This window comes from Corvus kubaryi, unplaced genomic scaffold, assembly GCF_017639235.1.
Source record: "Corvus kubaryi isolate FWS band 111438036 unplaced genomic scaffold, C.kubaryi_AGA036_p1.0 37385, whole genome shotgun sequence".
Classification (NCBI taxonomy): Eukaryota; Metazoa; Chordata; class Aves; order Passeriformes; family Corvidae; genus Corvus; species Corvus kubaryi.
The window spans coordinates 11634372-11661082 of record NW_024581127.1 but is presented as its reverse complement, the minus strand read 5'-3'; the positions used below and the strand labels follow the sequence as shown (position 1 = coordinate 11661082).

The following is a 26711-nucleotide window of genomic DNA, read 5'->3' as shown; positions in this document are numbered from 1 at the left end:
CTAAGGCATGGCTGTGATTTTCTCAGCCCAGTTTGCCAAACTGGATGAAATTGTCTACAGTAAGCATTGTATAGTATTGGAATGTCTTCACGGTACTGAAAGAAAAATGATAATTTATTTTTTGCCTTTTAGGAAGTGTTGCAGGAAGTTGCAGTAGTTATGTGCCGATAAACTTGGAAAATATTATGCTTATGGGAATAGTCTCCAAAAACCTGTTATATGTAATTTGTATGCTGTTTATTTTTCTAATACAATCAGTGCAAAAGAGGAAAAAGAAACAGTACTTTTGAAAAAAAACGTAGCCACTTTCTTCCTAATTCTCCCAAAATTACTTATAGTTCAAAATGAAGCGTCCATCTCTCATGGCCTTATTTTCAGAAAAAAAGAAAATCACATTTTATTCAAGCATATTTGTTGAAATATGAAAGCTACTCATTGTCTAAATCCCAGTCTTACATTAGCTGAGGTTATGTAAGTTCTTGCAGAAATTTTGGAGTTTTGGGTCAGTGCTTTAATGTATCTTGCAGGATCACAAGCAGAAATAGTAGAGATACTGTTTTCAAGTAGTAATATGAGAATAGTCCATATTGAATCTGATTAAGATTAGGATTAGCTTTATTCTAAATGAATCATTTCTAATGTTACTTTTTTATACTTGTTTCAGTATCTGATTGCATTCTCTAAGAAATGCAAGGAGAGCAAACACGATCTTCAACCCAATCATGGTGATTACTGAAGCATAAAGCACATCCCACCTCATTTACAATATCACATACCTGGCTGCTCATGCCATCCTTCTGGATTATCTTTAACAGGTCAGCATGAAATTTTCTGGCATTCAAAAAGACTAACGGGCTGTTGACTGAAACTATTTTTACCTGTTTTAATGATTCCTGTGGAATGAAATAAACATAATGCTGAAAAGGTCATCTTGGATTTGGAGACCAAACCCCAGGCTAATTTCTCTAAAAAGCCTAAAAATACCTGTAAATTAACCCAGGAGGAGCTTTGGATTGTGAGACTAATTTAACAGATAATTCTATTGATCAGTCTTCCCACATAAATTAAGAATGGAAATATAAGTAATATATAATGAAAATTTTCTATCATTTTAGTTAGCATGAGAAAAAGCATGCATGTTATAAAGCATAATACTAAGAACTATGAGCTAACAATTATAATAGCACTATTTCAGTTGATGCGATCCTCAAGCATAGACAAGGTAACATTTGCGGACAGGTAGTATATTTTATTAGACAAACACGTCTTGAAATAAGTACACAAGGATTTAGGGCAAACACTGCAGGTGATTTGGGGAAAGCTGGCAATATTCATCTTGGTCATCTGAAGATGACCTTAGTACAGATAGTTCTCTATGAAAATACTTGGTGGATCCAGATCAACCTTGAGTGACACATTTAAAGCTTTACCAGCAAATATCTGCAACCAACACAATAATCTACATGAGAACTATCAGTTGCCCTTGATCCTGTCTCTGCATTTCACTGAATAAGCTACAAGCAGCTTACCAGTACCTTCAGTCAGACTGTGTAGCTCAAAACACAAGTGTTACACAGCAGAACAATTTTGAAAGGACACCAGATAATGTTCAGAAACCCTCAGGTACAAGTGGGAGACATTTTGCTCAAAACAAGGGCTGTTTCTCTCACTCTCAAGGTGTACTTATAAAACACCTTCAAAAGCCAGTAAGAAAATTAGTATTTATATATAAATATATTGGACAGCAGGAAGACATGCTTAAATCCTGGTTTTGTAGGAGGTAGAATTAAGGTAATTCTACTGAACTCCCAATTTTCCACAGGTTGTGTGACAATGGAAGTAAAAATCAAGAATTTGCAAGAGAAAATAGGTCAAAAAAGTCTCTCTTCTTCCTAACAAAAGTCATGTAACAGGGTTACAGTCAAACACAAGTAAGTGGAGCTGGCACAGACCATTTTTTAAGTAGTATTGCTTGGGATTGCATTGAAGATATGCAGTTTTCCCAACAGACTTTCAAGCAAAACAAGAATGGAAATCTTCACCACAAACCACCTAAACTATCTCCTTATTGTAGACTGCTGTTCAGACTTCTGGGAATGAGATGACCTATCAGACACCACCACAGTGACCATCAAATAAAGGAAACATTTCAAACATCCCAAACTGAGGCAAAGAACCCCGGAGTACGCATAGAGACTTTGAGCAATTTACCTATGAGTGTGATTGTGGTAAATACCACATCACTGACATGCCAGTCAGACAAGTGGCAAAGCTCAACTGGATGTTAAAATGTCTCTGTTTATATGGAATAAAGCTCTAAAGGGCAAAACAGAGGACAGTATATGCTTGAACAGAGAAATACTCTGACATCCCACAAATTCCCATAAAAACTATGTTATACACAGCTTGGTGTGGAGACAAGTGGACACCCGTGCCATAGCAGCACTGGGAAAGTAGAAGATAAAAACTAAGAAAAAAAAGGAAGACTGATGTGCAAAGATCAAATCCAGTGATGATCAAGCTTCCAAAAGTACAAGGTACAGAACTTGAAAGGGTCAAACCATAAGGCCAGATCAAACACATAGCAGTCTTAGGTATAATTTTTTCATCCAGAATGGACAAGGCCAATTGTGCCTAAAATTGACCAGCCAGTTATTCCTGGGTCTGGTTTGATTCTTTGTTAACAAGAACTGCTCAGAGAAAAATGAACTTCCTCTTTGTTGAGTCCTTGCAAAGAAAGTAGGAAATTTATCTCACGTGTCAGTCCCTGCCAACACTTAGAAGGCCCCAGGCGATTGCCCTGCACACTCAGCACAGCACTGGCTCTGCTTGGGTACGAGTTCAGTGCCAGTGAATGCCTGGGATGAAATGTGTTTCACATAAGCTTCTAAACACCCTTTGATTTTTTTTTCCACATTAAAGTGTCTTTTCTCTTATTGATGAAATAACCCCTATAAATTCACAGACCTTAATGGCAGGGTAGATCATTAAGCTTGCATATTTTCATGTTTAAATGTCCTGTTGTTTATGTCTAATCTGTTACTTACCAGGGAAACTTGGACCAGTCTAACATTCATACATTAAAAATTACCCTAAATGCCTGCTGCAACCCAGTGACTAAATTCAATTAAAGGCATATTTTCCTTCTTTGTTTTGTGTAATAAGCTCTTGAGCAATTTTCTTCTCTAACATAATGTTATTTTCCCCACTGTCTGCAGACACTAGTTTGTTATTACTAGGTTACTGGAGTTAATCTTACTGAATAAGGGGGAAAAAAATAGCAGGGGAGCAGATAGCTTAAAAAAAAAAAAATGTATAGGCATTTTTACAAAGTGCTTCATGATATGAACCGATATGAGAAATAGCAGGCAAATCAAATTTTGGTTACCCATCTCTGACAAAGTTACTCCAACATTTTTATTAAGAATGAAAAGTGATATAATAATTGACAGCTGGGCCAGCCTCAACAACAGTGTTTTTAATTCACATTTCAGAGTCCTCCCCATTCTTATGTACCTTTCACATTCCAACATTGCTCAGCATGCCAAAACAGTAAATGCCCTTGAGCCCTTGGAAGTTCAGATTTTGAGCCCAAGTTAGCTCTGATGGAAGACATTTGCCAGAAATAATAAATTCCTTAAAGAAGAGCTGCTTAATGGTGAAGCAATAACTGCTGAGCATGTGGCTTACTGATACATAAGATCTTTCATAAGCGCTAGGAAAGGAAAAAGGACGTAAGAGAAACTGCCACGGTGGAGAAGGCAGGATGTCCCAGTGATGGGGCTCTGTGCTCAAAGGACACATGGTTCTACTTCTCTCTTGGCTGCTGACCTACCATTTCATCTTGGAGGTGGGAGTTCACCTCTGTGGGTCATTACCCTTCTCTTCTTGCCATAGACCTTAGCAAAAGCAACTTTGATGATAATTGCAATGAAAACAACCAAAAGAATCTGAGTGGTTGCTTTAGGTTTGTAAGAAGCCAAATTTTAAAGGCACAGTCTTTGGGAGAGATTCTTCCATCCATTTTTCATGTGCAAAGGGTGATGAGATGTGTGAAGCAGTCTGTGACAACTTTGTGGTGCTGCCCCTCTTTGCCCAGCCATATGGTGTCCTCTGAAACAATCTGGTCACAAGGGGTTGGTGGCAGAAATGGTCTCAGAAAAGAGATTGGGGATGATGAGAATACCAGAGGACTTTTAGGAAATACGATAAGAATATGGAGACTGCTATTGTCTGCTCAGATTGCCCTTGCCATTCCTGGCAAGATAGTTCCTTAAATTTAGGAATTAGGAAACTTTTAGAAAGAGCAATTCGTAACTAAAAATGACAAATAAACTAAGGTGGATAGATCTAAGCGGACTTGCCTAACTTCACTTTGCAGACAAGCAGCAGAACCTTGAAAATATTCCAGTTTCTGATGGGCAACTAGTTTTGTTTTTATTATATTATACTGGCTTTAGATTTCAAGTGGTCATATCATAAACACATTCCCTTGATTCCCTGATTACAATCTGGTAACTAACTAGAGAAAGCAAACAAATCTGAATTAGTGAAACACACACACACAAAAAAGGTTAAAAAAAATTAACTTACACTATTATCTTCTGCCTTGTATTTATATTCCACCTCTTTCATATTTTTCAAATTGAGTGTCTTTGCTCTGTAATCAATACATAGAGAAAAATCTGTACAGTAAATCATTAGAAGCCTTGAACAGAAACAAAAAGACACACACCCCAAACTACAGCATAGCAGTTTAAAGGTCTGACAAAGCAATCTGCATATTTTTGTGATTACAGACCTTATCTTTTCTGATAACCATCCACTTAAAGAGTAAAAATTTTAGAATTATATCATTTTGAAAATATGAATAATGAAATTCTCTGGTGAAGAAAATCTTAATTTTCATTAGCTGGCAAGAGAGCTATTTTCAAGTCAAGGTAGCTCATATATAACCTATAGCTTCAAAAGTTAAGAAGTTTAATATTTTTTAACTGCAAAATCATATTGTAATGAAAGGGAAAATAAATATGTAGAATAGCTGTGGGTCATGAAAAATAAAGATATTTTATTTGTCATTGAAATGGACACGTCTTTAAGAAGCAGAACATTGCACTCTAGCCATCAAAATGGGGGACTTACTGGAAAGGGCCAGTATTCCTGTGCTCTCTACACAGTGAAAAGAGAAAGTTGCCTTGGAAAGGGCGCTCAGCGTAGGATCTTCCGATTCAATACATCCTTTGCAGGAACACATTTAAATGCAGAAGACTGTGAAACTAGCTAGCCTGCGAGACAGATGCACCAATATACAAGGAGTATTTGCAGGTATTGGGGCCAGATAAACAAGCCTTTCAAATATCAGCTGTTCTCTCATCTTTGCATAAATGGAGCTGTGGCTGCTGCTGGTTTTAATACATTCTGATACATAATATTTACCACATCCAATGGTCTGTCATCTGAACAGAAATTTTACAATAAATAATCCATGGTATTTTCCTTGCTTCACTCCTGCTAACGCTTTTGCTCATGACTGTATGGCTTACTACAGGTTATCTTGTTAACCCTATCTGTGCCATACCAGTTTTAAGGCTGCTACCTTGTTCAATGCGTTTAGATGGCATGGACAAGTGTGTGCAGCTTCACTGAAGAGCAGAGAGATCACTGGAAAGAGTCTTATTTACATTAATTAGTGCAGGTTCAGACTGAGGTCTCCACTAGATCAGGCTCTTTTGTGTTAGATATCCATCCCTTTCTGCTGTTGGAGAACCTCTAACATCCAGGCTCAGGGTAAAAACAACATGAAAACTTGCCTTTTGTTTTACTACCAGAATATATCAAAATTTGAGTTTGCTGAGTAGCACAATGTTATCACAAAGGTACTGATAGTTTCTGCTTGAATCAATCTCCCATCATTTTTAACTGCCTTGAAATTTTGAACTATTTTCATGCTGGTTCTGCAACTTATTCTGTGAGAACAGAGCTGTACACAAATGTCTAACACCATTAACTTTAACAAGCATTTAATCGAGCTGTCTATATTGTGCTTAATTTCAGTGGGATTCAATGATCATGCAAACAACTGCATGCAAGCAGCAAGTAATTTCCAGGACTGGTGAGCTGTGAATTATTTCTGTAGCACAAATCAATCATGAACTTCAGCTATATTTCCCTTTACTCATGATCCAAAGTAGCAACAGTAATATATTAAAAAAAAAAAAAGAATTTCTGATTGCTCTAGTTTATTTATCCTGACTTTTCTAATTGATACACAGAACTTACACTTTTTGTTAGACATTAGAATAGCTGTACAGTTATGTTTCATTAATCTATATTAGCAGTGCAATTGTCAACTACCAACTCCTGTGCAACATAGTACCTAGGGGTTTATAAAGGCTCTTAGTTACTAAAGCTTCCCAGATATACTTTCTCCTTAAGGAGCAAATAAATATCTAATGGAAAAAAACATTATTAATCTTCCTGTTGATTTTATGCTACCTTCACATAATGAATCATACAGAAGTGTAATAATAACAGAAATCACAAAATAATGCCATTTTATAAAATGTTTTAGAGATCCTTAGTCTACAGTAAATGCACAGATGTGACTTTTCCTTTTGAATTGTCTTATCTTGCAATTTTCTGCAACTAAAAAACTGAAGTTGAGTTGTTAAATTTAGTATACCGTATGTCTATCCTGACTGTGAAGCAATATGCAGAAAGAATACATAATGATGTGCTAGTAGAACATTTCAATGAATTGTCTCTTACCTGGGAAAGCGAAAAATCACGATTAATATAGTGCAGACAACGCCATACAACAGTCCCACATTAGCAGCAAAGCATATTGTAAACACATAGGTACTAACCCATATGCTCTTTAAGGAGGGGAGCAAAAAGAAGTGATTAGTTTTAGATTTTATAATAATGTGCGCTTTATGAATCAGAAATAAAGATTTTTAAAACTAAGATAGTTTCTCAGATGTGAACATTTGGATCTTTGAACTGGCAAATACTGAAGATTGAATTAGCAATTAAAATAATACCTCCCCGTGGGAGGCCACATACAGCATGGCACAGCTCATCCCAGTGCTCACAGAGGTTCCTTCCACGGTTACTTAAAATAGCATTTGTGCTTGTGCTAACAGCTTAATTCACAATGAATTCAGTTGTTTGGAAAACCTGTATTTTATTTTTCACATTGCAAATTCTCGTCACCTTCTTCACTGCACAGATTTTAAATCCTCCTTTCCTTTCACATAATGAGGTGCCCTAATGAGGTCACATACAGAGAGCTTTTCTCCCACTAATCATATAAGTGGGAATTATAATTTGCAAGAAGGCTGATTAAAAGTGGCGTTTATCAGAGTACAGCTGACTAAAACAACTCTATAATAAATAAAAATTACTGGGGAATTAATTTCTTCCAGTGGAAATGGTAAGATTTCATATTACTTCCCCATCTTTCAATATTTGATTACTAAAACTTTGGACTCATTTTAAATACAAGTTTAAAAAATACACAGAAGCATATCTGAAACTAAAGTCACTTTGAGAAGAAATTAAAAATGTTAAAAAAACTTTTAAAAACTTTCACATTTCAGTTTTTCCTTTATTATTTTCTAACCAGAAATGATCACTTTTATTTCCATACTACAATGATGTGTACAGCTAAGAGACATGCAGATTTTACAATTAAAACAAAAGTACAAATTACTTGATTTCTTATACCAACCCAATTGTTATAATAAAGTACATATTTCTTTCCTTGAGGGAGCCTTAAGCAAGGACTGCTATCTAATATTTCTATAAAAGGTGTTAAAGAAGAATGGAAAGTATTTTCACTCCTCTGGATATACAGATCCCCATAGGTGCCTGTTTCAAGAATTGCAGTGCTTCTTGTTCATGTTTGCAGAATAACAGATCACATTACAATGGCACAATCAGTATTAAGATTATCCTTTCTCATGCTTTCACTTAACTCACGAAAGCCAGAGACAATAGAATACTTTCAGCCTAACCACAAGAATTTTGCTCGAGCAGATCCCAGAACTGTTATTTTATGAATTATAAAGTGTAAGGCATACCGTACTAACTTGTGCTTCACAGAGAACAGAGTGTTACGTGAGTCTATCGAGAAGCCTTTTTCATCTTCAAGATTCCTAACTACTGCAAAAGAGTTCTCATTTCTTCAACAGGATGGCTGCTAGGCAAACAGGTAAACTTAAACTGTCCTCAATCGCCAGTTGTATTTTAACATGACATCTTACACAAATTGTTGTGCATATATTTGCAAAGACTACCTTTATGAGCAACAGATATTGAGTTCTGATTCATGAATAAGAAAGTAATGCTAAGATTTATAAATCCAATATACACTTATAAAGAAACTCACCCGGACATGAAAAAGCTAACAAAACTACTAAAAACCTGAGAGATCAAGAATTAGCCTATCTTAATAAGACTGAAGCCTTGACAACACCTGAATCCACTTCAGTGCAATCCAGTTAAGCTGCAGACCTGAACCTCATCACTTCTAACTAAATCACTGCTGCAGACCTGCAAAATTCTTATGTGTCAGAAGAAAACAGAAAGCATAAAACCCCAATACAAAGTCTGCATAGGAAGAATCAAAGCCAGAAATGTTTAAGTACTGCTGAGTACTGAGAAAGCTAGTTAAGTGCCTCTCCAGCAGTCTAGTATCTTACATCTTAACTGTAATCAGAGACTGCCATTGTTGTAGAGCCTGAGCCAAAACAATCATATGCTCATTAGTCAATCACCTTTTCAGTGCTTTGTATTGGCCTGGAGTCAGTACTTCTTTAATTAGGGTAGCACCAAACCTGTAGAAAGAAGTTATGTTGATCTGATAGACTTTTTTTTTTTTTTAATTCATGGGTTATTGCAAAGTTCAATAAAGAAGTCATAAAAATACCAAAGTTTTCCTTGGCAATTTACTTCAAGAGGGTTACTGCATACTCCACAACAGATAGAATCTAACCATTCTTCAAATCTTAGCAATAATATATTGTAGGCACATGTTAATTTCAAAAATAAAAAAATCCACCTTCTAAGTATCCTTGTACTGTACTAATTTGGAGAAAAACTCTAAAGAGGGAGAAAAGAAACAAGCAGAAGAAATGGATTTATGTCAACTGCTGTATATATTAGAAAGTATCAGAAGCACTGAGAGGTACAATGACTGTGTACAGCAGCTGCCTCCATTTAGACTTTCCATTCCATAGGGTCTAATCATCCACCATTGATGACAGTCTAAAACTGGCACTTGGTAGGAAAAAGCATATAAATAAATTGCAGAATACTTTCTGAACCTAGGGCTAACAATGCAATGCTAAGGTATGGTGATAAGAAATGTTTCTGTATGAGTTTGAAACCAGATTACGCACTTCCCTTTTGCTTTGCAAACTGAGGATATGATCAGCTATCACCTGAATGGGTAGGGTTCCTTGCACTTAACTATCTGCAACACAGCTGTCTGATTTCCAACCATAATAAATTGATTTGGTTATGAGGATGAAGAAAATTCAAGGCACAGTTCATCTAACTCCTACCTGATTATGGTGTTGCTTAATGGAGGAAGAGATGAACATGACTCAACTGACCAGTTCTGCACTATCTGTAATGCGAGGCTGTGATGAGTTGCTCAGATAGAGGCCCATGCTGCAGCCACCACCATATAGCCAGAAGGAGAATCCCATTAAAGCCTGCTTATTCAGGAGCTTTCTCAGCAGGGAAGATGCTGGAATCCTGGTTCTGGCTCTAAGGACTGAGTGACACGGCCATGCTCCCACATCCTTCTGCAAACAAATGACTAATGTGTGCATTCATCCACAGCACACCCTTCATCAAAACTTAGGATTCAAGTGAAGACCACCACAGCCATAGAGCAGGAACTGCTTAATGCACTTAGGGACATGGTTTAGGGGTAGACTTGGCAGTGTTGGGTTAACAGTTGGACTAGGTGGTCTTTAAAGGTCTTTTCCAACCTAAATGATCCTATGATAATAAAGTGGTATGGTAGTTCTTTAATATAATTTTTCACAGGCATTCCATCCACAATGGTTGAGACAGTATTTGTTTGCAAACAGCCCTGGAAACAGAGGGACTGATACAAATATTACTCTTTAAAAATAATTTATATGGTAATCATACTTTCAATGGATTAAGCATTTGCAAATTCCTTCCCACCCCACTGAGATCAACTACAGCACAAGTAATATAACTCATAGTAGCATATTCACTAATGCAGGAAGAATAGAAAATCTCCCTAGGATGTCGTAAGCTAGAGGTATTGATGTAAAATTATTCTCACAGAAGAGATGGTTTCCTACTTCGTAGAAAATTGTCTTTATAGCAGAGCCCTGAGAGCTCTCAGAGCCCTCTCATGATTCAGGACCCATGTGTGATGAACAAATTTAAAAGGCCATCTTCCTCCTGAGGATAATATGTGAAGAAGTTCTAAAAAACCCCAAGAAATTGCACTAATGAGCTCCAAAATTTTCAAGGAAGACCGTTTCCAGGCCCTCTCCTCTAAATATTTTGACAAAATAGATTGGCAGGGTGTTTTATGCGTGTCTCAGAAATTCGCAATGGCAAGATCCTGGAGGATACTGGTCAAAAATGAGACCCTCATTCTTGGATCTACTTTAATCACTGAATTAGTAAAATTCCTTACATCCTTTAATATTAATATATGTACATACAATTACAATTCATGCATCCATAACTACCTGTCATCCCAATGCCATGTTGGGAATGTGTAATTTTTACCACAAATTCTTGCCATTCTTCCTGCCTTACAAGTCAGGCATGCAACCTGGCTTTGTCTCAGCTGTGGTAATTTTCTGGTCAAGACATATGTGCAACTTTAAAACATTTTTTTCTCTTTAAATGCCAAAGTATTCCATTGCTGGACTTCCCAAATCCCTGCTATATAATTAACTCATGAAAATGATCCTTATTTTATTATAATGTTTCACTTAGAACATTACCTTCTGAAATACTTTTCCTCCATCTTACTTTCAAGTCCAACTGTTAACAGCAAAGAGAACATTTTTCTTCAGCAGTCCATTGCCAGGCAGTAGTTTTATCTGTCTTAAAAGGCAGTTTATCTGTGATGCTGAGCCTTAAAATCAAGAGTTAACAAGAGCTTCACTGGCCTTTTTAGTGATACTAGGAAAGTGCACTGTCAAGCTGGAGAATAAAAACGGCAAATTAGTCAAGTGGGCCTGCATAAGAAATTAGGCTTATAGAAAGGACAAGGAAATCAAATTTTGACCTGAGGACCTGACAAATGGGATATATTTACAGACTAATGCCAGATTAGCTTTCTGGCAGTTCCCAGAAAAAGAGGGGAAAAAATAAGACAAATCACTCTCAGTTATGCATATAACATATATAGTGGAATAGTGCAATTATTAATCTGAGATTGTTGAAGTCCTCCAGCCAAGGTGTAGGGACTGACAGAAGACCTTAAGTGAAGCAGGAGACATTTGAAGTTCATATGGATGCTATGAACAGCAGGAAAGAGATCTCTGGAATAAGGACAGTGGGGTAGTAGCTAAAAAGCAGTCGAATGTCATTTGAGAGGCAGGATGTAAATCTGAAAGAAAAAGCCACCCATGGCTGAAAGAAGAGATTTCATAGAAACCCAGAATATCCTGTGATAGAATGAAGCAATGAAGATCCTCAAGTCCAACTCCTGAACATTATCTTACCTTCCACATGTAAAAGGATTATGTTTATAAAGAACTAATCAACAAATAAATATTATTCATACCACTTGTGTTTAATGAGATGCTTAAAGAAGGAGCAAGGTAACAAACTCCATAATACTCTGTTTCCATGTGCTATCATTTGCCAGACTTATAAGCAAAACAAACCTGACTTCAATGCTACATGACACACACCCTTCAAAGAATCAGTTCCAGAAAGGACAACTGCTAATTATTTCCAAATGTTTTGTTAGGGTTTATATCTTCAAAACACTTTGGATAACCTGGGTGATGGAATGATTCATTTCCAGTGTTCTGTCAATTTCTGGGGTGAATCTTTTCAGGCCAAAATAACACCAGTGTAGTTACACAAATCACTGGCCTTGGTGGAGCTCCTCATAGCAGGCAGCAATGCAAGATCAATGTTTATAGGCTTACTTTAAACTATGCTATTTTGAGCAAGATGATTTATCCTGTCAAGCTAAGGACTGATGGTAAAACTACTTGAAGATAAATCATTGCTCGAGTATGTTTAGTCAGAAAGATGAACCCAGCAAACTCCCCCATTCTATAACCTCTCCTAGAAATGATGACAGATGTCAGAGATGTAGTAACGAACCACTCACACAACCTTTTCTGCCAAAACCAGAAAAGCGAAAATCAATCAGGCTAGTCTATCTGTGAAGATGTGTCAAATCTAGTGAGATTCCAGAATATCCTGCTGGAAAACATAATGACTTATTATCTCAATGAACTGATGGAGAAGATATATCTCTCTGCCATAACTATCAACATTTTAAGTCCATTGTTCCCAGAATAATTCTTGATCTGCATAATCTACCAGTTCTGTCACTGACATTATGGGTTAAGCTGAAGATCAAATACAATACAAGAGACAGAAAATATTTTCAGAATTTTACTGCTTGAGGAAGAAAAGATTTAATGAAAGATAGAGCTTTTTTTCTGGATAATACAAAAGAAACCCCTAAAACCAAGTTTTTTGCACCTCTAGTTTTCTGCAACTAAGTGCAAAAAATCTCACAGTCAAACTTGGTGTTGTTTACTCAGCTCTGTTTCCCATACTTAATCCAGTACTCTATTAAAAAAATTTTTATTCAGTCTAGACTTAACCATTACTGCTGTAGAATACTAAGTCACTGGTGAAGTCAACAAAGTTCATTATTAACGCCAATTACTTGTATATCCCACCACAGAAAAGGCCTATATGGCCAAAATACCTTTCTGAGTACTGTTAACTCAAACATATGGGACGTCAGCATGTATGTATTTATGTAAGTGCATAGAAATTTTGGTTCCACTAATTGGCCATTACATCCAAAATCTCCCACAGAAGAGAAATCCAGGAGTGTCCTTACATATGGATTCATCTTTAATTTGCTAGGCGTTCTGTGCAAAATCTCTCAGACTATTTAGATTTTGCATTAAACTAGATTTTCATACTATATCTCTTTTCACCTATCTTGTCTTTCTGATGTATTCCTCCTCTCATAGAGCAGAATCTTTCACTATGTTCAGACAGTAGATATTCTGCTTGCAAAATCTGAAAGAGTTAAGGCAATTTACCTACAGCACCCCTCAATATGCATATTTCTGCATCACTATTTTTCCAGTTCTGTTTGACCTGTAGGTCATTCCGTATTCCCAGAGGATGAAGATACCAAAATCTGTTCAATAATGCTACAGTAGCAAAAGCATGTTAAACAGATAGAGAAGACATAAAAATTAGACACGTATTTGCTGACATTAAGTTGATCTGTCTGTATACACATCTGTAGCATTAGGTTTGATTATCATTTACTAAAATGTCATTTTTTTAATACAAGTGATATTACAGATGCTGTTCTTCTGAGCTGATAGTGCGCAAAAAGTACTACTAAATACCTTGCACTTGTCTCTTCTAGGGCCACAGAACTATTAAAGTTTAGCTAACAGGTGTTTGCCAAACAGTCTCAGGAAAACCTCCTTAGATTAAGTTTTACTTACCCAGTCTATTTTATCCACTTTCCAATATTTTTTTAAGTCACGGAACTGCATTAGCATCCCCTTCAAGCCCACAACTATAATGCTTGCTAACACACACTGCAAAGACATAAAAACAAAAGCCATTTGCAGAATTGCTAGTGAAAACAATTTTTCTACTTTTTCTTTAATTTAGCAGTCGATATCATAATTAAATTGTAGAAAAACTGGTAGGTGTTTAGAAAATGACATAAGCACAGGCGTCCTTGTGACAGATGCTAACAACATCAACCCCCCCTATCCCTCTTTTTTTTGTGAAGGCAATCTACAGGCTACCTAATTGTGAGAAAAATGGCAGAAGCCTCAGGACCACCCAAGACTCTTCCACGCATCAGCAGACCAGATACATTCTGCCACAGTCTGGAGGACAAAAGCAAATCAGCACTCAACTTCTACGCAGTGAAGAATTTTAATTCCCCTTCCTCACTTCCTTCCCTTCTGCTAGAGAAGGCCTCTAGGGCAAAAGTCCATTAATTTTGAAGCAAACAAAATAATTTTTTGTTCTTTAAATCAGGAAGGAGGAGAAGATGGATGAAAAAATCATCTAGAGCCAAAAAGAACAGAGTACAAACTGATGGACTTGCAGTGTATAGATGGGCTGAAAAAGCATATTAGAAGAGAAATAAATTATCAAGAAAGCAAAAACCAAAAAGTATTTTTAAAATATGGGGGAAAAGCCTACAGGAAACCAGTCAAAATTCACATACAATCCATATAAAAACAAATGAAAGTAGGGAAGAAGTATAGCAAAAAATCAGGACATATTGAGCACCCCTCTTCAAGCGTCCTTACTTTGCATGATTAAAATAAGCTATAAAAGGATCTGTGTTTGAAAAGTGAGAACTTTCATGACACCATGTAAACAATAGCACAAAGTAATTTTTAAACATGGTTGAGTTAAAACTTCATGTACATACATGGCAGAATTGTGGATAATTTTAGAGCTGTATTTTGCAGCTTTGACATGCCTCTAGTTAAAATTAACTATTAATTTGTAATACCAAAAGCTAGATATAGCTTATGTGAAAAGATGCCACCCTGCTTCATAGAGTCATAGTGTAGATGTATTCCATGACAGAGATATAGGAATACTTCATAATCTTTCTGTAAGCTTATATCACTATCTAAAATAATTTGTGTCAAATTTATTTGAAATGCAAAGTTGTGTATCATATGCATATCTTGGAGAAATATAATGAATCTTCATTAATTTCTACCACACTTTGTCAGTTTACAAGTTCACAACAACCTGGATGTATATTTTTCATAAACTACCTGCCAAAACTATGTAGAAGAGAAATTCACTTCTATATGCTTACATGATAGCCTATATATAACTATATATGTATAAAATCTATATGTCTTATGCTGTCACCTCCGTATTTTATGATTTCGAGATTTGTAGTGCCCTGACTATTCTTTTAGCCACTGAAATTAAATAGAGCTGTTTTAGAGGTTGCACTATCTTTCCCTGAAAGAAACTATTAGAAAATGTTTGACATCTTAATCTTTAAAAAGGATAAGTACCATACCATAGGAAGCCAGTAGAGCAGAGGTCCAATTGCATAGATCACCACAAGAATTAATACACAAGAGATAAGGCAAGCCACCTAAAACGATAAACAAGAATTGCAGATCAGTCAGTCCAACAACAACAACAACAACAAAAGAAATTGTGAAAAGGATAAATTATAAAATATTGTAGACAAAGTCAAGAATCAGATGTTGAAGGTGTTAGCTGTTAATGTATCTGTGCATTGAAGATGCATATAATTTCAATTTTAATCTCTGATTATTACCTTTAATCAACTACAGTGAAAACGTAATGAGAGATCTCAGTATCTGTGCTTGACCCTGCTGCCAGCCCACTGATATAGATCAGAGCATCACTTACACACTTGGTTATTCAATGGAACGTGTGTGTGCAATATCTCATCCCAGAAGTTTCTCAGCACCTACTGTCATTCTGCAACTTATTTATAGCCATGCACCCTATATTGTACTAAATAACAGATTTGTCACAGCACTAAGCAAGAATTATGTATGCTATCATTTTTTCCACAAGAGAAGACTTCTAACTTATTTTATTGGGATTAACACTAAAAGAAAACTATTGTTAAACCAGAAACCACTAACAATTTCATGTTAATATCGGTTTATTTACTTAAGAAAATGTAGGCACAGTTTAAAAATATATATTAAAGATTATAATTAATGCAAGTAATATAAATTCAGAAAAATATATGGTGTAATAATTATACATTTCTTCACAGTATTTATGGTATTAATCTGATGGAAAACTACAGTAAAATTGCACTGTCCTATTCCGTTCTGAGTGCTCACTGAGTACTTCTGGTCTTATACAGTTGAGATTCACAGAAGGTTTTTGATGGTAAGTAGACAGATGCTCACTTTATTTTTATATTGATAATATGTTTCTTTACTAAAATAATTAGGTTTCATTTTAAGAGACAAGTTGTTAAAAACAAAACCAGACAAGTTGTTAAAACACTAGAAAATTAAAGTCATGGTGTACTTAAAAATACCATCAAGAAGGATAGACAAAGTGTTTACAGAAAAAGGGACAGAAAATCTGCTGGTAAAGTCACAAGGAACTTTTCCCTCTTTCTGCTTTCATGAAGAGCAAGAAAAAAAAGTGTTGATTCTATTTGAAGGACACTTCTAGTCCATGATAGAGTTCCTCACTTCTGTTTTTTCTCAGGAAAATATACCACTGAGGAACAAATGGCAAAACTGCATCTCAGGTATAGCCATTTGAGAAAAAAAGAGCTGCTCTGTGCCCCTGAAAGGCTCTCTGCATTTCTTCCATGCCCTGTGCCAAACTGACTTCCCTCTATGTAATTAAAGCAAGGCTTCTTTTTGCCTATGACCTCACCAATATTTATAAGTGATGATCTTCTCGTGTCTTCATTCTGCCTAGACAGCCACAAAGGAGAGGATTAAGCTGATGTGTTGCTTTCCAAGAAGGCAAGGGAGAAATTGTTATGCCTGTTAAAATGCTCTCATAGTGCTAACTCAGCCATACTCTGACTTTTAGAGCCAGGCACTGCTATGCTGTGAAACCAATGGATAAACCAAGCAGACTTTTACCATGTGTTTGCTATCTTGAAATCAAATTATAGTGGTTTCTTTTCCATTTCATGTATTGAATAACCTTTTATCGGGGTCTTTGTCTACATGAACCAGAGCCAAAGTGCTCAAATACCCTATGAGCCTTCTTCACATTATAGGTCTGCAGGTTACCTCAAATCTTCCATGGAAAAGCTAGTACAACATGATGCAGTACAACTGCAAATTGTAAAATGAGTACATTAACAGGTTACAGAAGAGAATGTCTGTGAGATGATGGCACATGGTGTGACATCAAATTCAACTAAAATATATGAAATAACTAATAGCCAAGTGGTAGCTAAAATATTTGCATATAAATACTTTTCCAGATTATTATTTGTTAGATTGTTCATTATGATTAAGTGAGTTCGGAGTACTCTGTAGGCTAATTAGCAAGTATTTGACATGTAGAGTATTGAAGTAAAGCCCTGTATAATTCCTTAATATTGTGGCATCTGCATGAGAAATAATTGCAGGAGATGGTTGAGGAGAAACAGTACCTACGGATTGCACTTAGTCTTGTACCTCATGAACCTTTTCCTTGCAGCTAATGTCCTTTTTACAGGCAACACCAGCTATAAAATGACAATGGAATCATTGAATCATAGAATTGTTAAGGTTAGAAGAGACCTTTTAGGTCATCGATTCCAACCATCAGCCCAGCACCACCACCATGGTGGTTCACCGTTAAACCAGGTCCTTAAATGCCATATTCACACAATTTTTGAAAACTCCCCAGGATGGTGACTCTGTCAGCAGTCTGTTCTAGTGCTTTACAACCCTTTCTGTGAAAAAAAAAAAATTCCTGATCTCTAATCTAAACCTTCCCTGGCTCAACTTGGTGGTGTTTCCTCTTGTTCTGTCGCTTGTTACCTGGGAGAATAGCAGTGAACTCCAAAGGGCATAGCATTGATGGCAGGTTGCCACTGAAGGCCCTTGAGTTTCAGAGGAAGAGGCAATGCTGTGGGGGTGCCCCGGGTGGCTTGCCACCTCTCTTGTTCGCAAGCACGATTCAGACAGATGACAGGCTCACAGGGTCACAGTTACCATTTTCAGCAATTACAGTCTCCTCTTTCCTCAGTGACTGTAATAAGAACTTGTGGGTTTAGTTTCCTACAGCAGAAAATAGGCAAAAAAAATCCTCAAAAATCTAAATGTCATCTCTCTGGGCTCAGTGTACACTGAGGGATAGGACAAGTACACCATGTCACAAGGCAGAAGCTGGGAGATTACTTGTGGTTTTTTAACAAACAGCTCTAAAGGTTACTTTCATTTTATTTTGGAAATCAGATAGAAGCACTAAATTAAACGTGATTTTTTCCTAAAACTTCGGTTTAGACAGTGCCATTAAATCCATTAAACACCATTAGAGGGCACTTTTGTTACAATGCTAACAAATTCACATTAACTGAAAGGGCTTTTATGTAGTTTTCCGCAGTCTGAAAACACAACTCCTAACCTCCTTGCTGCCACAGACCTTACAGTTTATATTGAATGAAACATAAAAATTAATAAGAGGGACCATTGTCTTTCCTAGGAAGACATCGCTGATTGAATGCAATTTAATGCAGATTGTTAAAAATGACAGGGCAGAGTCATTCTCAGGACAGAGGAAAAGGGAGACTGGGGAAATACAATGGATAAATCAGTACAAATTCCAGTGAGCAGAATCACAGCTTTAATTCTCCGACGTACTTTACTCTAAGCTGTTACCTGTGTTTTGGCTCCTGTACTGTATAAAAGCGCCGTCCGTCCCATCGCTGCAGCACTTGGTATGCAAAAGAAAAATGAAGGAATCACGTTGCTGAGGCCATGAGCCAAAAATTCCTGCAAAGTCGTTAAATAGAAGATGGTTTTTTCCTATTGTTCTGTCATTTCAATGCCTCTCGCCAACATAGGAGTCCCCTATGTAAATATTAGCAATGATAAAGGATGGACACATTTTTGAGGGAAGAAAATCCCACAGGTGCATGAAAAAGGATTTCCCAACAGAATATATCTTCTCACAACTTAGAACGATAGAATGATAGAGCTGTTGAACCAGATTCATCAAAAGCAGAAGGGACATTTTGTTCACAGAATAAATGCTATTGCTACGTTTTGAAGATGAAGTTCAACCAAAATATTTACATTTTGATCCATGTCTGCTTTTTAACTGGCCAGGGCCCCAAGTACTGGTATCTGGAAACTGTCCAGATTGTTTCTGGTTTATGACTCACTGGAAAAAGACAGCCACTGATTTCTCTTTTTTTAGAGCACGTTTTAGTGAGAGTGAAGTGTGGTAGCCACATTACAGGCATGCTGTGTTTCATCACAAATATATTTGGTGTTTGTTCACAGTCAAAATGCAGACATGTCTGAACAAAGATTTGTAGAAGAAAAAGTGGAGAAGCCACCTTGAAGAAGCCAGTCTAAGAAGAACAGTGTTTTTTAAGGAAGTGTTCCAACATGGCCACCCAGCATCACAGAATTTAAGGAGCATATTGGTCTGATGAGGAAAACATGTAGGAAAAGACCTCAGAGTGCTTAGGACACAAACGATGCTGTATCCAGCCAGGAAAACACCAGCTCATGAGTTTGTGTTCACAGCACAGAACAGCACCCCCGTAAAGCTGGCCCAGCAGTCTCACACACGCACGAGCCCCCATGCCAAGCACTGTGCCTGGCCCCTGAGGGCACCACAGCCACAGCCCCTCACTGCTCTCCTGTCATGGAGGTTTTGCTCTTTTGCTCCATTATTTGATGCAGACATACACAGAGTTTCCAAGACTTCAGTAATGAAGCTGAGTAAAGTACAAGACTTCCAAAGGTGCAGAAAGATCTACAGGTTGCTGTGTTCCATGGACTGCCTTGAAACATAGCAGCATGTCACCCTGGAGTCTGTTCTGCACTAAGTTCAAAGCATTCTCCCTCTGCTCCATAGAAATGTGGCTCTGAAGCATCAACAGAAATTCATGGCCCAATGTATTCAAACTGAAAAATATTATAGAGAACTGAATAGACAAGAATGTTTTCACTGTGTTTTCCAATGACATAAGAGTTGTGAAGGTCAGGAACAGATGCAGCAAGACCAGCCTGTCTAGATAGGGTGTCCAAATAGACCTCCAGCTGCAAAACAGTTCTTCATTCAACCCTATGTCATTTATCTCAAACCACTTAACAGAAAGGTGGAGGCAGCATTTTCAGCTCACAGTACTAGTGCCAGCTCTCTGAAATTGAGCCTTTCTTACCACAGTGCTTGAATTATCGTCTCCATGGATTTCCAGCTGGCTTGGAGTTACCCACCCACCATGACAAGCAATGTAGTAGTGTAGAGATGTTCCACTTTTATTTAAGCATGTCTTCTGCAAAGTGGAACTCAGAACAGAAAGCTCCTATGGCTGTAAATTTGGCAGCACCCTCTGAACTCACACAGCTTCTTATATACAAATAAACCTTCATTTTGGGTGAGACTTCCACTTTGCAGAAGTATAAATAATTTCCTCTCACAACATCAGATAAGTCCTGGGGCTATAAGTACCTGGTTTTGTTTTACAGTTGCTTTGTTTTATTAATTGGTGGCTGATTTAACATCATAACTTGTCTATAAGAGCTCAACTGCCAGAGGAGAAGTTGTCTCATCTGAGAGCAGTGGAAAATGCACTAATATCCAAATGCTGCACTGAATGTAGCCCTACAAGATTATCCTGAAGGATGAGCTTCCCCAAAAGGAGCAGTTCAGCCAATGAGGGCATTCTGCAGAGATAATTTGAACAAGTTTTGGGTGTTACAGTAAGCACTAGAAGGTGTCAGGATGCTATATGGAAAATAGCTTATCCTACTGGGCGTTCATCTATGATACTTTCCCCAAATGGTGAAGTGATTTCAAGGCTCAGTGACACTAAGGAGAAAGAGCTTTACCTGGTTGTCATCCACAGTGTATTTAAACTTTTTAGCAGAGCCTTGAGCAAGAGCTAGTGAGGCTACATAACCAACCAGTGCCACTCCAAAAGCTTCAGTGACTACTTCAGGCAGGACACTCATGGGTGGTGCTTTTGGTGATGGCAACCTATAAAAAAAAGACAGTAATTTTTGCAAAACTTGATACATAGTTTCTATATACCTGCAATTCATGCAAATACCAGAGAAACAATCTCTACAGGAACAGCTTATTTTTGTGTTACTTGTAAGGTGACATTTTTCAATATTTTAGGTTATTAAAATCTCCATCTGTTGGGAAGAGCAGAATAGAATTTGTAGAAGATGAAACAGTTTCAGATGGACTATTCAATTTGAAAACTTTAATTTGAGAAATTATAAAGAGATGTTGATAAATTAAGTTCATGACTGACAAATAAAATTAGCAACCATTTACTAATTCTGTAATGTTCAGTAGAAGAGACTACTGTATATTTTCTCTTTTTTTTGATATAGTTGATTTTCCTGTAAAGTTAAATTTAAATCTTTAAAAAATTTTATATTCCTGTTGGTTACTGACAGTACGGACATTTATTCCGTCTAATGGGGGTTGCAATGAAACAAGTTATGAACCAAACCACCCCAGATTGTCTCTGAACTCTTCAAAAAGACTTTGGTCTTTCCAGAGCACAAATCACACCGACTGAAAACCAAATTGTGCTCTTAAGGTTTCTGATGTTCTCCACTGACAAGGCAGTTAGGTATTTCAGGTAAATGTCTAAAAATGCTCAGGAATGATCCAGGCTCTGTTTCTATTTTTTCAACACTACTTGTATGAGGTTAGACAGAAAATAAATTCCTGATTAAAGCTGCAAATACAGTTTACCTATTCATTACACACAGAAGGGGCACACTTAGCCCTGTTTTAGTCTCAGATTCATAGCATGCTCTGAATACTTAAAAAGCATTTTCTTTCGCAGAAATGTCCCTTACTTTATTTCTTTCAGTGCAAGATGCCACACATGCATTCCTGCTGTACTTTGTGACATTTAGGGAAGCACTGCTATATCCAAGCAGGAGATTACACAACAGCTGCTCTCTTCCATACCAACCTGTAGAGTCTGAACATTTTGTCTGACAACTAATCTAATTTCTCTTTCCAGTTAATTATATTGGATTTTTTTTTGCCTTCTTTTCAAGGTCATGGAGAAAAATGTATCCCTAACTACAGTAAAAATGTTCTTTTCTAGATTTAGCATAATTAAATCTTTCACATATCCTCAGAAACCACATTTTCTAAAATTTCTATATGGGTGGAGAGGAATGAAGTGTAGTGATCTACAAATCTTACCTCATTGTTAAACCTTTCTTCTACCATAACCCAAGGAAACCCTCAAAAAGGAGGTTGCAATAATCTTGTAAAGACTGTCCTGCCCTCCTGTCATACATCATCGGGTACTTAGTACCTACTTTTTATTCCACAAAGCAATAAAAAGCTAATGAAATGTACAAGAATGCATTTTTGTGATGATATCTATGCACATATAACTTGTTAATATGAGATGGAATTGTGAAAGAGTATTTGAGGAGACGGGGAACAAACAAAATAGATTTTTACCAATTCTTATTTCAGAAACTACTTTGACCTTTTCAGAGACTTTCTCAGAAATAAAGATATTTAAAAGCCACAAGCTAATAAAACCAACATTACCCTTTAGGAATATTTCCCACAACTTCTATCCCGTAGATGTATTCCATATCAGCATAGTAGCAAGCAATGGATGTAACAATTATCTATTGATTCAAACAGAAAAAGATGTTACATTTCTGTTGCTTCTGACATGGTCGCTATTGTTGCTGTACCTAAGTACATGGCACATACATTTATCCTTAAATCAGTCCAGTAAAACAGGAAAGTATTATAATGATTTATTTTTTGCATATGTGGAAGAGTCAAAAGAAACTAAGATTTGGACACAGTAATGAAATGAGACTATAGTGCAGTTTGTACATTCCGTGTTAATGAAAGAGATTTGTATGACTCTCTGTAAAGCCTCAGGAACCTTGGCAATCAGTGTCCGAAGTCCCTCTATTCAGCATGTGCCCCAGAGCACTGCCATTCATGTGAGCAGCTTAACGTAGCTCATAATTGAGGTGCTCCTGATTCAGCTGACGCTCTCTGAGCACATCTGATCCAGACTGGCAGTGTTGACTTCAGCACAAAACACAGCAGATATGTCTGCCTCTTATGTTCTAGCAGGTATGAATCTTGCAGAGGGAGTGGAAAGTTTGACCCCGAGGAGATTCAAACTCATTTCCTCATATTTCAGATGAGATGAGTACACAAATCACAATAGAACAGGTATGAGTTCCAGTCTGCAATCCTTAGTACCTGCAAACCTTGCTGGTACATTTTATCCAATATTTTTAAAAAGGTAACACTGAGACCAGGACCACACTTCCTCCTTTTCCAGAATTCTGTCCTTGTAAATTTTTCCAGTAAAAGAGTAATTGCGATGATACGCCCTAAAAGACAACTATCCTTCATACTTTGTATTTTCTTTTAGAGGTCTAAAGAAAAACAGAAACCTTCTGATGGTGATCTGTTGCTGATCATTTGACTACAACTTAATCCTTAAATCAGGGGTTTATAATGCAATTGCTAATTTCAATTTTGTCTATACCATGTTAAAGGAAAACTGTTAGTAAAATGATAGAAAGCAATGGCATAGCTATTTAACTTTGTTGTAGATAAATAACAAGCAACATCTAAGTCACAACTACTCAGAACAAGACTTGCCTGGAGTTATAATGTGCCAGTTACTTTTAATTTTCTATTTCAAACTCCTTACACTTCAACATTCTAGGCTTCATGTTCTTGTGATTATGTAAAAAGTACTGAACATATGAAAAATATTATACAAATTGGGACTGTATGTCATTTCTTCCTTAATTATTTAGCCATACTGTTTCCTGTTCTTACAATTAACTTACAGCCATGAAAATCAGCTGTCCATTTAATAAGTGGCAGGTGTGGGTGTGGGTAACTATAGACAGCACAGTAAACTTCAGCAGATTGAGCTACTGAAAGCTTTGTAAGAAAAAGCCTGATATATAATTTTGTACTTACCAAAAGTAGATCGATGGGAAGGACAACTTTAATGTTTCTCTGAAATTTCTCATTCAGTTCTTTAACCAGAACAAGCACGACAATGCTCAGCAAGGAGAGAAGTAATGCCTCCAACTGAACTGATCTGATATTCTCAAACACATAGGCATAAATCTACAGTGAACAGCAAATAACAATCACATGTCAAAAAAAATATATTCTGGATCACATGCTATGGCATCTTCTCACAGCTTCAGACAAATAATCAGTGACAGCTGAATCAATACTGCAGGAGCTGAGTCATTGGTCAACTTTTTGGCCTGTACTTTAGATTTTACAAGGAAGGAAATCCACAAATTTACTACTCCTATGGATTTTTGAAAACACACCAAAAAAAAAAAAAAAAGCAGCGAATATTTGTATAAATTAATTTTAACATTTCTATTGGTAGAAGAAAGTGATAAAATTCCAATAAATGTGATATGTTTCCTTTTCTTATTCAGTCTCATTAAGTTCAGTGAGATAAATGAGTGCCACATAAAAATTTTGAGAAAAGATTCTTGCACAAAGGTTTATTTGTAGTGGACATAGCATAAAACATCCACCAATTCTAGTAGTAAAAGTTATTTCTGAGAAAAAAAAATTAAAAGACAGAAAACAGGGGGAAAGAGAAGAAGAGAAAAAAAGAAAAGGGAATGAAAAATGCAGTAGTGGCTGGATGGGAAGAGATGCAACAGGAATCTTCCAAGATGAGCATCCTCTTCAGGGCATCCTCTGCAATCTGTGGGTCGTTTTTCCAGAGTAATTTCAGCAGGCCATCCTCAGTCTCCCTGCTGGTTGCTCTTGCCCCTTTCACAGTGCTCCATGGAGCATGCTTTGACCAGGTCCAGGGGCTGCACACACTAAATGGCTGCCAAGCTTGCATACATATGTTATTGGTGATTTAAATAACTAAAGTTATCTGTTTAGCCCAGTTTATTTCCTTTTCTGCTGACTGCAGAGCTAAAAGGGAAAGAGGACACCAGGCCAGAGCTATGGAGCTGTGAATGGGAGGCCTTCAGCTTTTCAGCAGTTAATAAGTGCTGCAATAACCTGTAAAACAAGTTAGAAAAGTATAGTTGGATCTGTGATGAAGAAAGGAAATATGGTGCTGAATTGTAAGGAACATGGGGAATAGAAATATGGAACAGGCGTAGAATGAACAACAGTGATGAGCAACGGGGTATTTGATGATGAATACAATGTTGTAAGTAACAGACTCGGAAGAATGCTGTTGCCTTCAAACCAGCACAGATGACACAGTGAACTATAATTTTGCCTCTATGCTGAATTTGTGGGTTCAGGAAATAAGGCATAAATCAGTATGATAGCAGATTAAGAGAAAGTAATGAAAAAAATTAGAAGTTTGCTGAAACAGTTAGAAGGGGTGAAGAAAGAGAGAATATCTATCCTGATAAATAAAGAAATAATGAGATCTCTATCACAACTTATTTTCAGGACTCCTGAAGAAAAGCAACAGTCTATTGCCTGGAACAACAGCAAGCCATAAATATGGATACAATACATATGCTTACTAAAGCTGTAGGGGAATAAACCAGGTAGGTTCAATCCCCTGACTTCTGCATTTAAATTCTGGGAACTACTGTGCATCCTGAAATATAAACCATAGAGATAACAGAAGTTAAGATGTAGGATGTAGATTTAGACATCATCACAAGTAACTTTTTTTTTAAAACCCCGACATTAATGATAATAAAATCAAGCAACTGGGGCTTGAAATAATAATAATGATATATAAAAAACCGTGTTTTCTCCGGCAATGATTAAGAAGACCACTAAAAAAATCAAAAGTGACACTTGTAATTTTATCAAAATAAAGATTAATAATTTTCTGCTTCAGAGAACTTATATTCAAATACATGTATAATACAAGTTTTGACAGTCTGGAGCTTAAATACATATATTTATATTGGACAGGAAAAAGTACTAGAGAATTATCTTAGGAAAAAACCCTGTTCTAGCAGAAAGGTAGTCAATATGATGATAAAATTTATTTCTATTGTTCTGATTCTGGCACTCATTGAAGAGGTGATGCTCATATTGAAGAATGAGTAAATTAAAATAACTTCCTGATTTTTTCTCTCTGAGAATATTTTCAAAATCTAGAAATGGAAAAAAACCCAATCTAAATTTCGTCACAGAAAAGTAACTTCCTCATAAAGAGGAAAAAGTAGTCCAGTCCTTTGAAATTTAGCCCTTAGAGTTTCAATTAAGAATGCACAATAAAACCCAGCAGAAACATTTCTCAGAAACCAGGAAAATATTTTAAAATCAACTTGTTAAGTAATGTGATCTAGAAATGTCTTAAATCTGAAGAATGGCAATTAAACCACAGTTTTTAACCACATATTGCCCTACTGTAATCAGACAATATGTGGATTGTATCTTGAGTGGCTTGGAACTAGGCTCTGTACCCATAATTTTCCAAGAATGCATTTTCAAGAAAGGACAGGACTTGGCTCAGTGCCCAAGCAGAAGCTGTGATTAATTATGACAAAAGGAGGCAATCTGGAAAACTGCCCACAAACTCAACAAAGAGTGAGCTAGATCTAAGGTGAAGTGGCAAGAAAAGGGAAGAAATGGGTTGATTCCTACTTGCTGAAGTGAGAGAGATGTGATTTGTTTTGAAATGAATGCTGTCTATTAAAGTGTCAGCATTAGCTATCTGTGTTCATGGCATTAAACCTAATTTTCCTAGACAAAGTGAGACAAAAGACTGAGTAAATAAATACAATTTTAGT

The 26711-nt window shown here is 36.7% G+C and overlaps 1 protein-coding gene across 1 annotated transcript in view; it reads right to left on the bottom strand.

Annotated features, from left to right (window-relative positions):
• SLC26A7 (solute carrier family 26 member 7) overlaps positions 1-26711 on the bottom strand; it is a 71020-nt gene that overhangs the window by 13408 nt on the left and 30901 nt on the right. Inside the window, exons 5-13 of the mRNA XM_042036320.1 lie at positions 23932-24084; positions 22513-22595; positions 20805-20952; positions 18618-18731; positions 15305-15382; positions 13737-13832; positions 6769-6875; positions 4594-4660; positions 777-893 (exon numbers count right to left, since the gene is read on the bottom strand). Coding sequence (XP_041892254.1) covers positions 777-893; positions 4594-4660; positions 6769-6875; positions 13737-13832; positions 15305-15382; positions 18618-18731; positions 20805-20952; positions 22513-22595; positions 23932-24084 — 963 coding nt within the window. The remainder of the gene's footprint in view (positions 1-776; positions 894-4593; positions 4661-6768; positions 6876-13736; positions 13833-15304; positions 15383-18617; positions 18732-20804; positions 20953-22512; positions 22596-23931; positions 24085-26711) is intronic.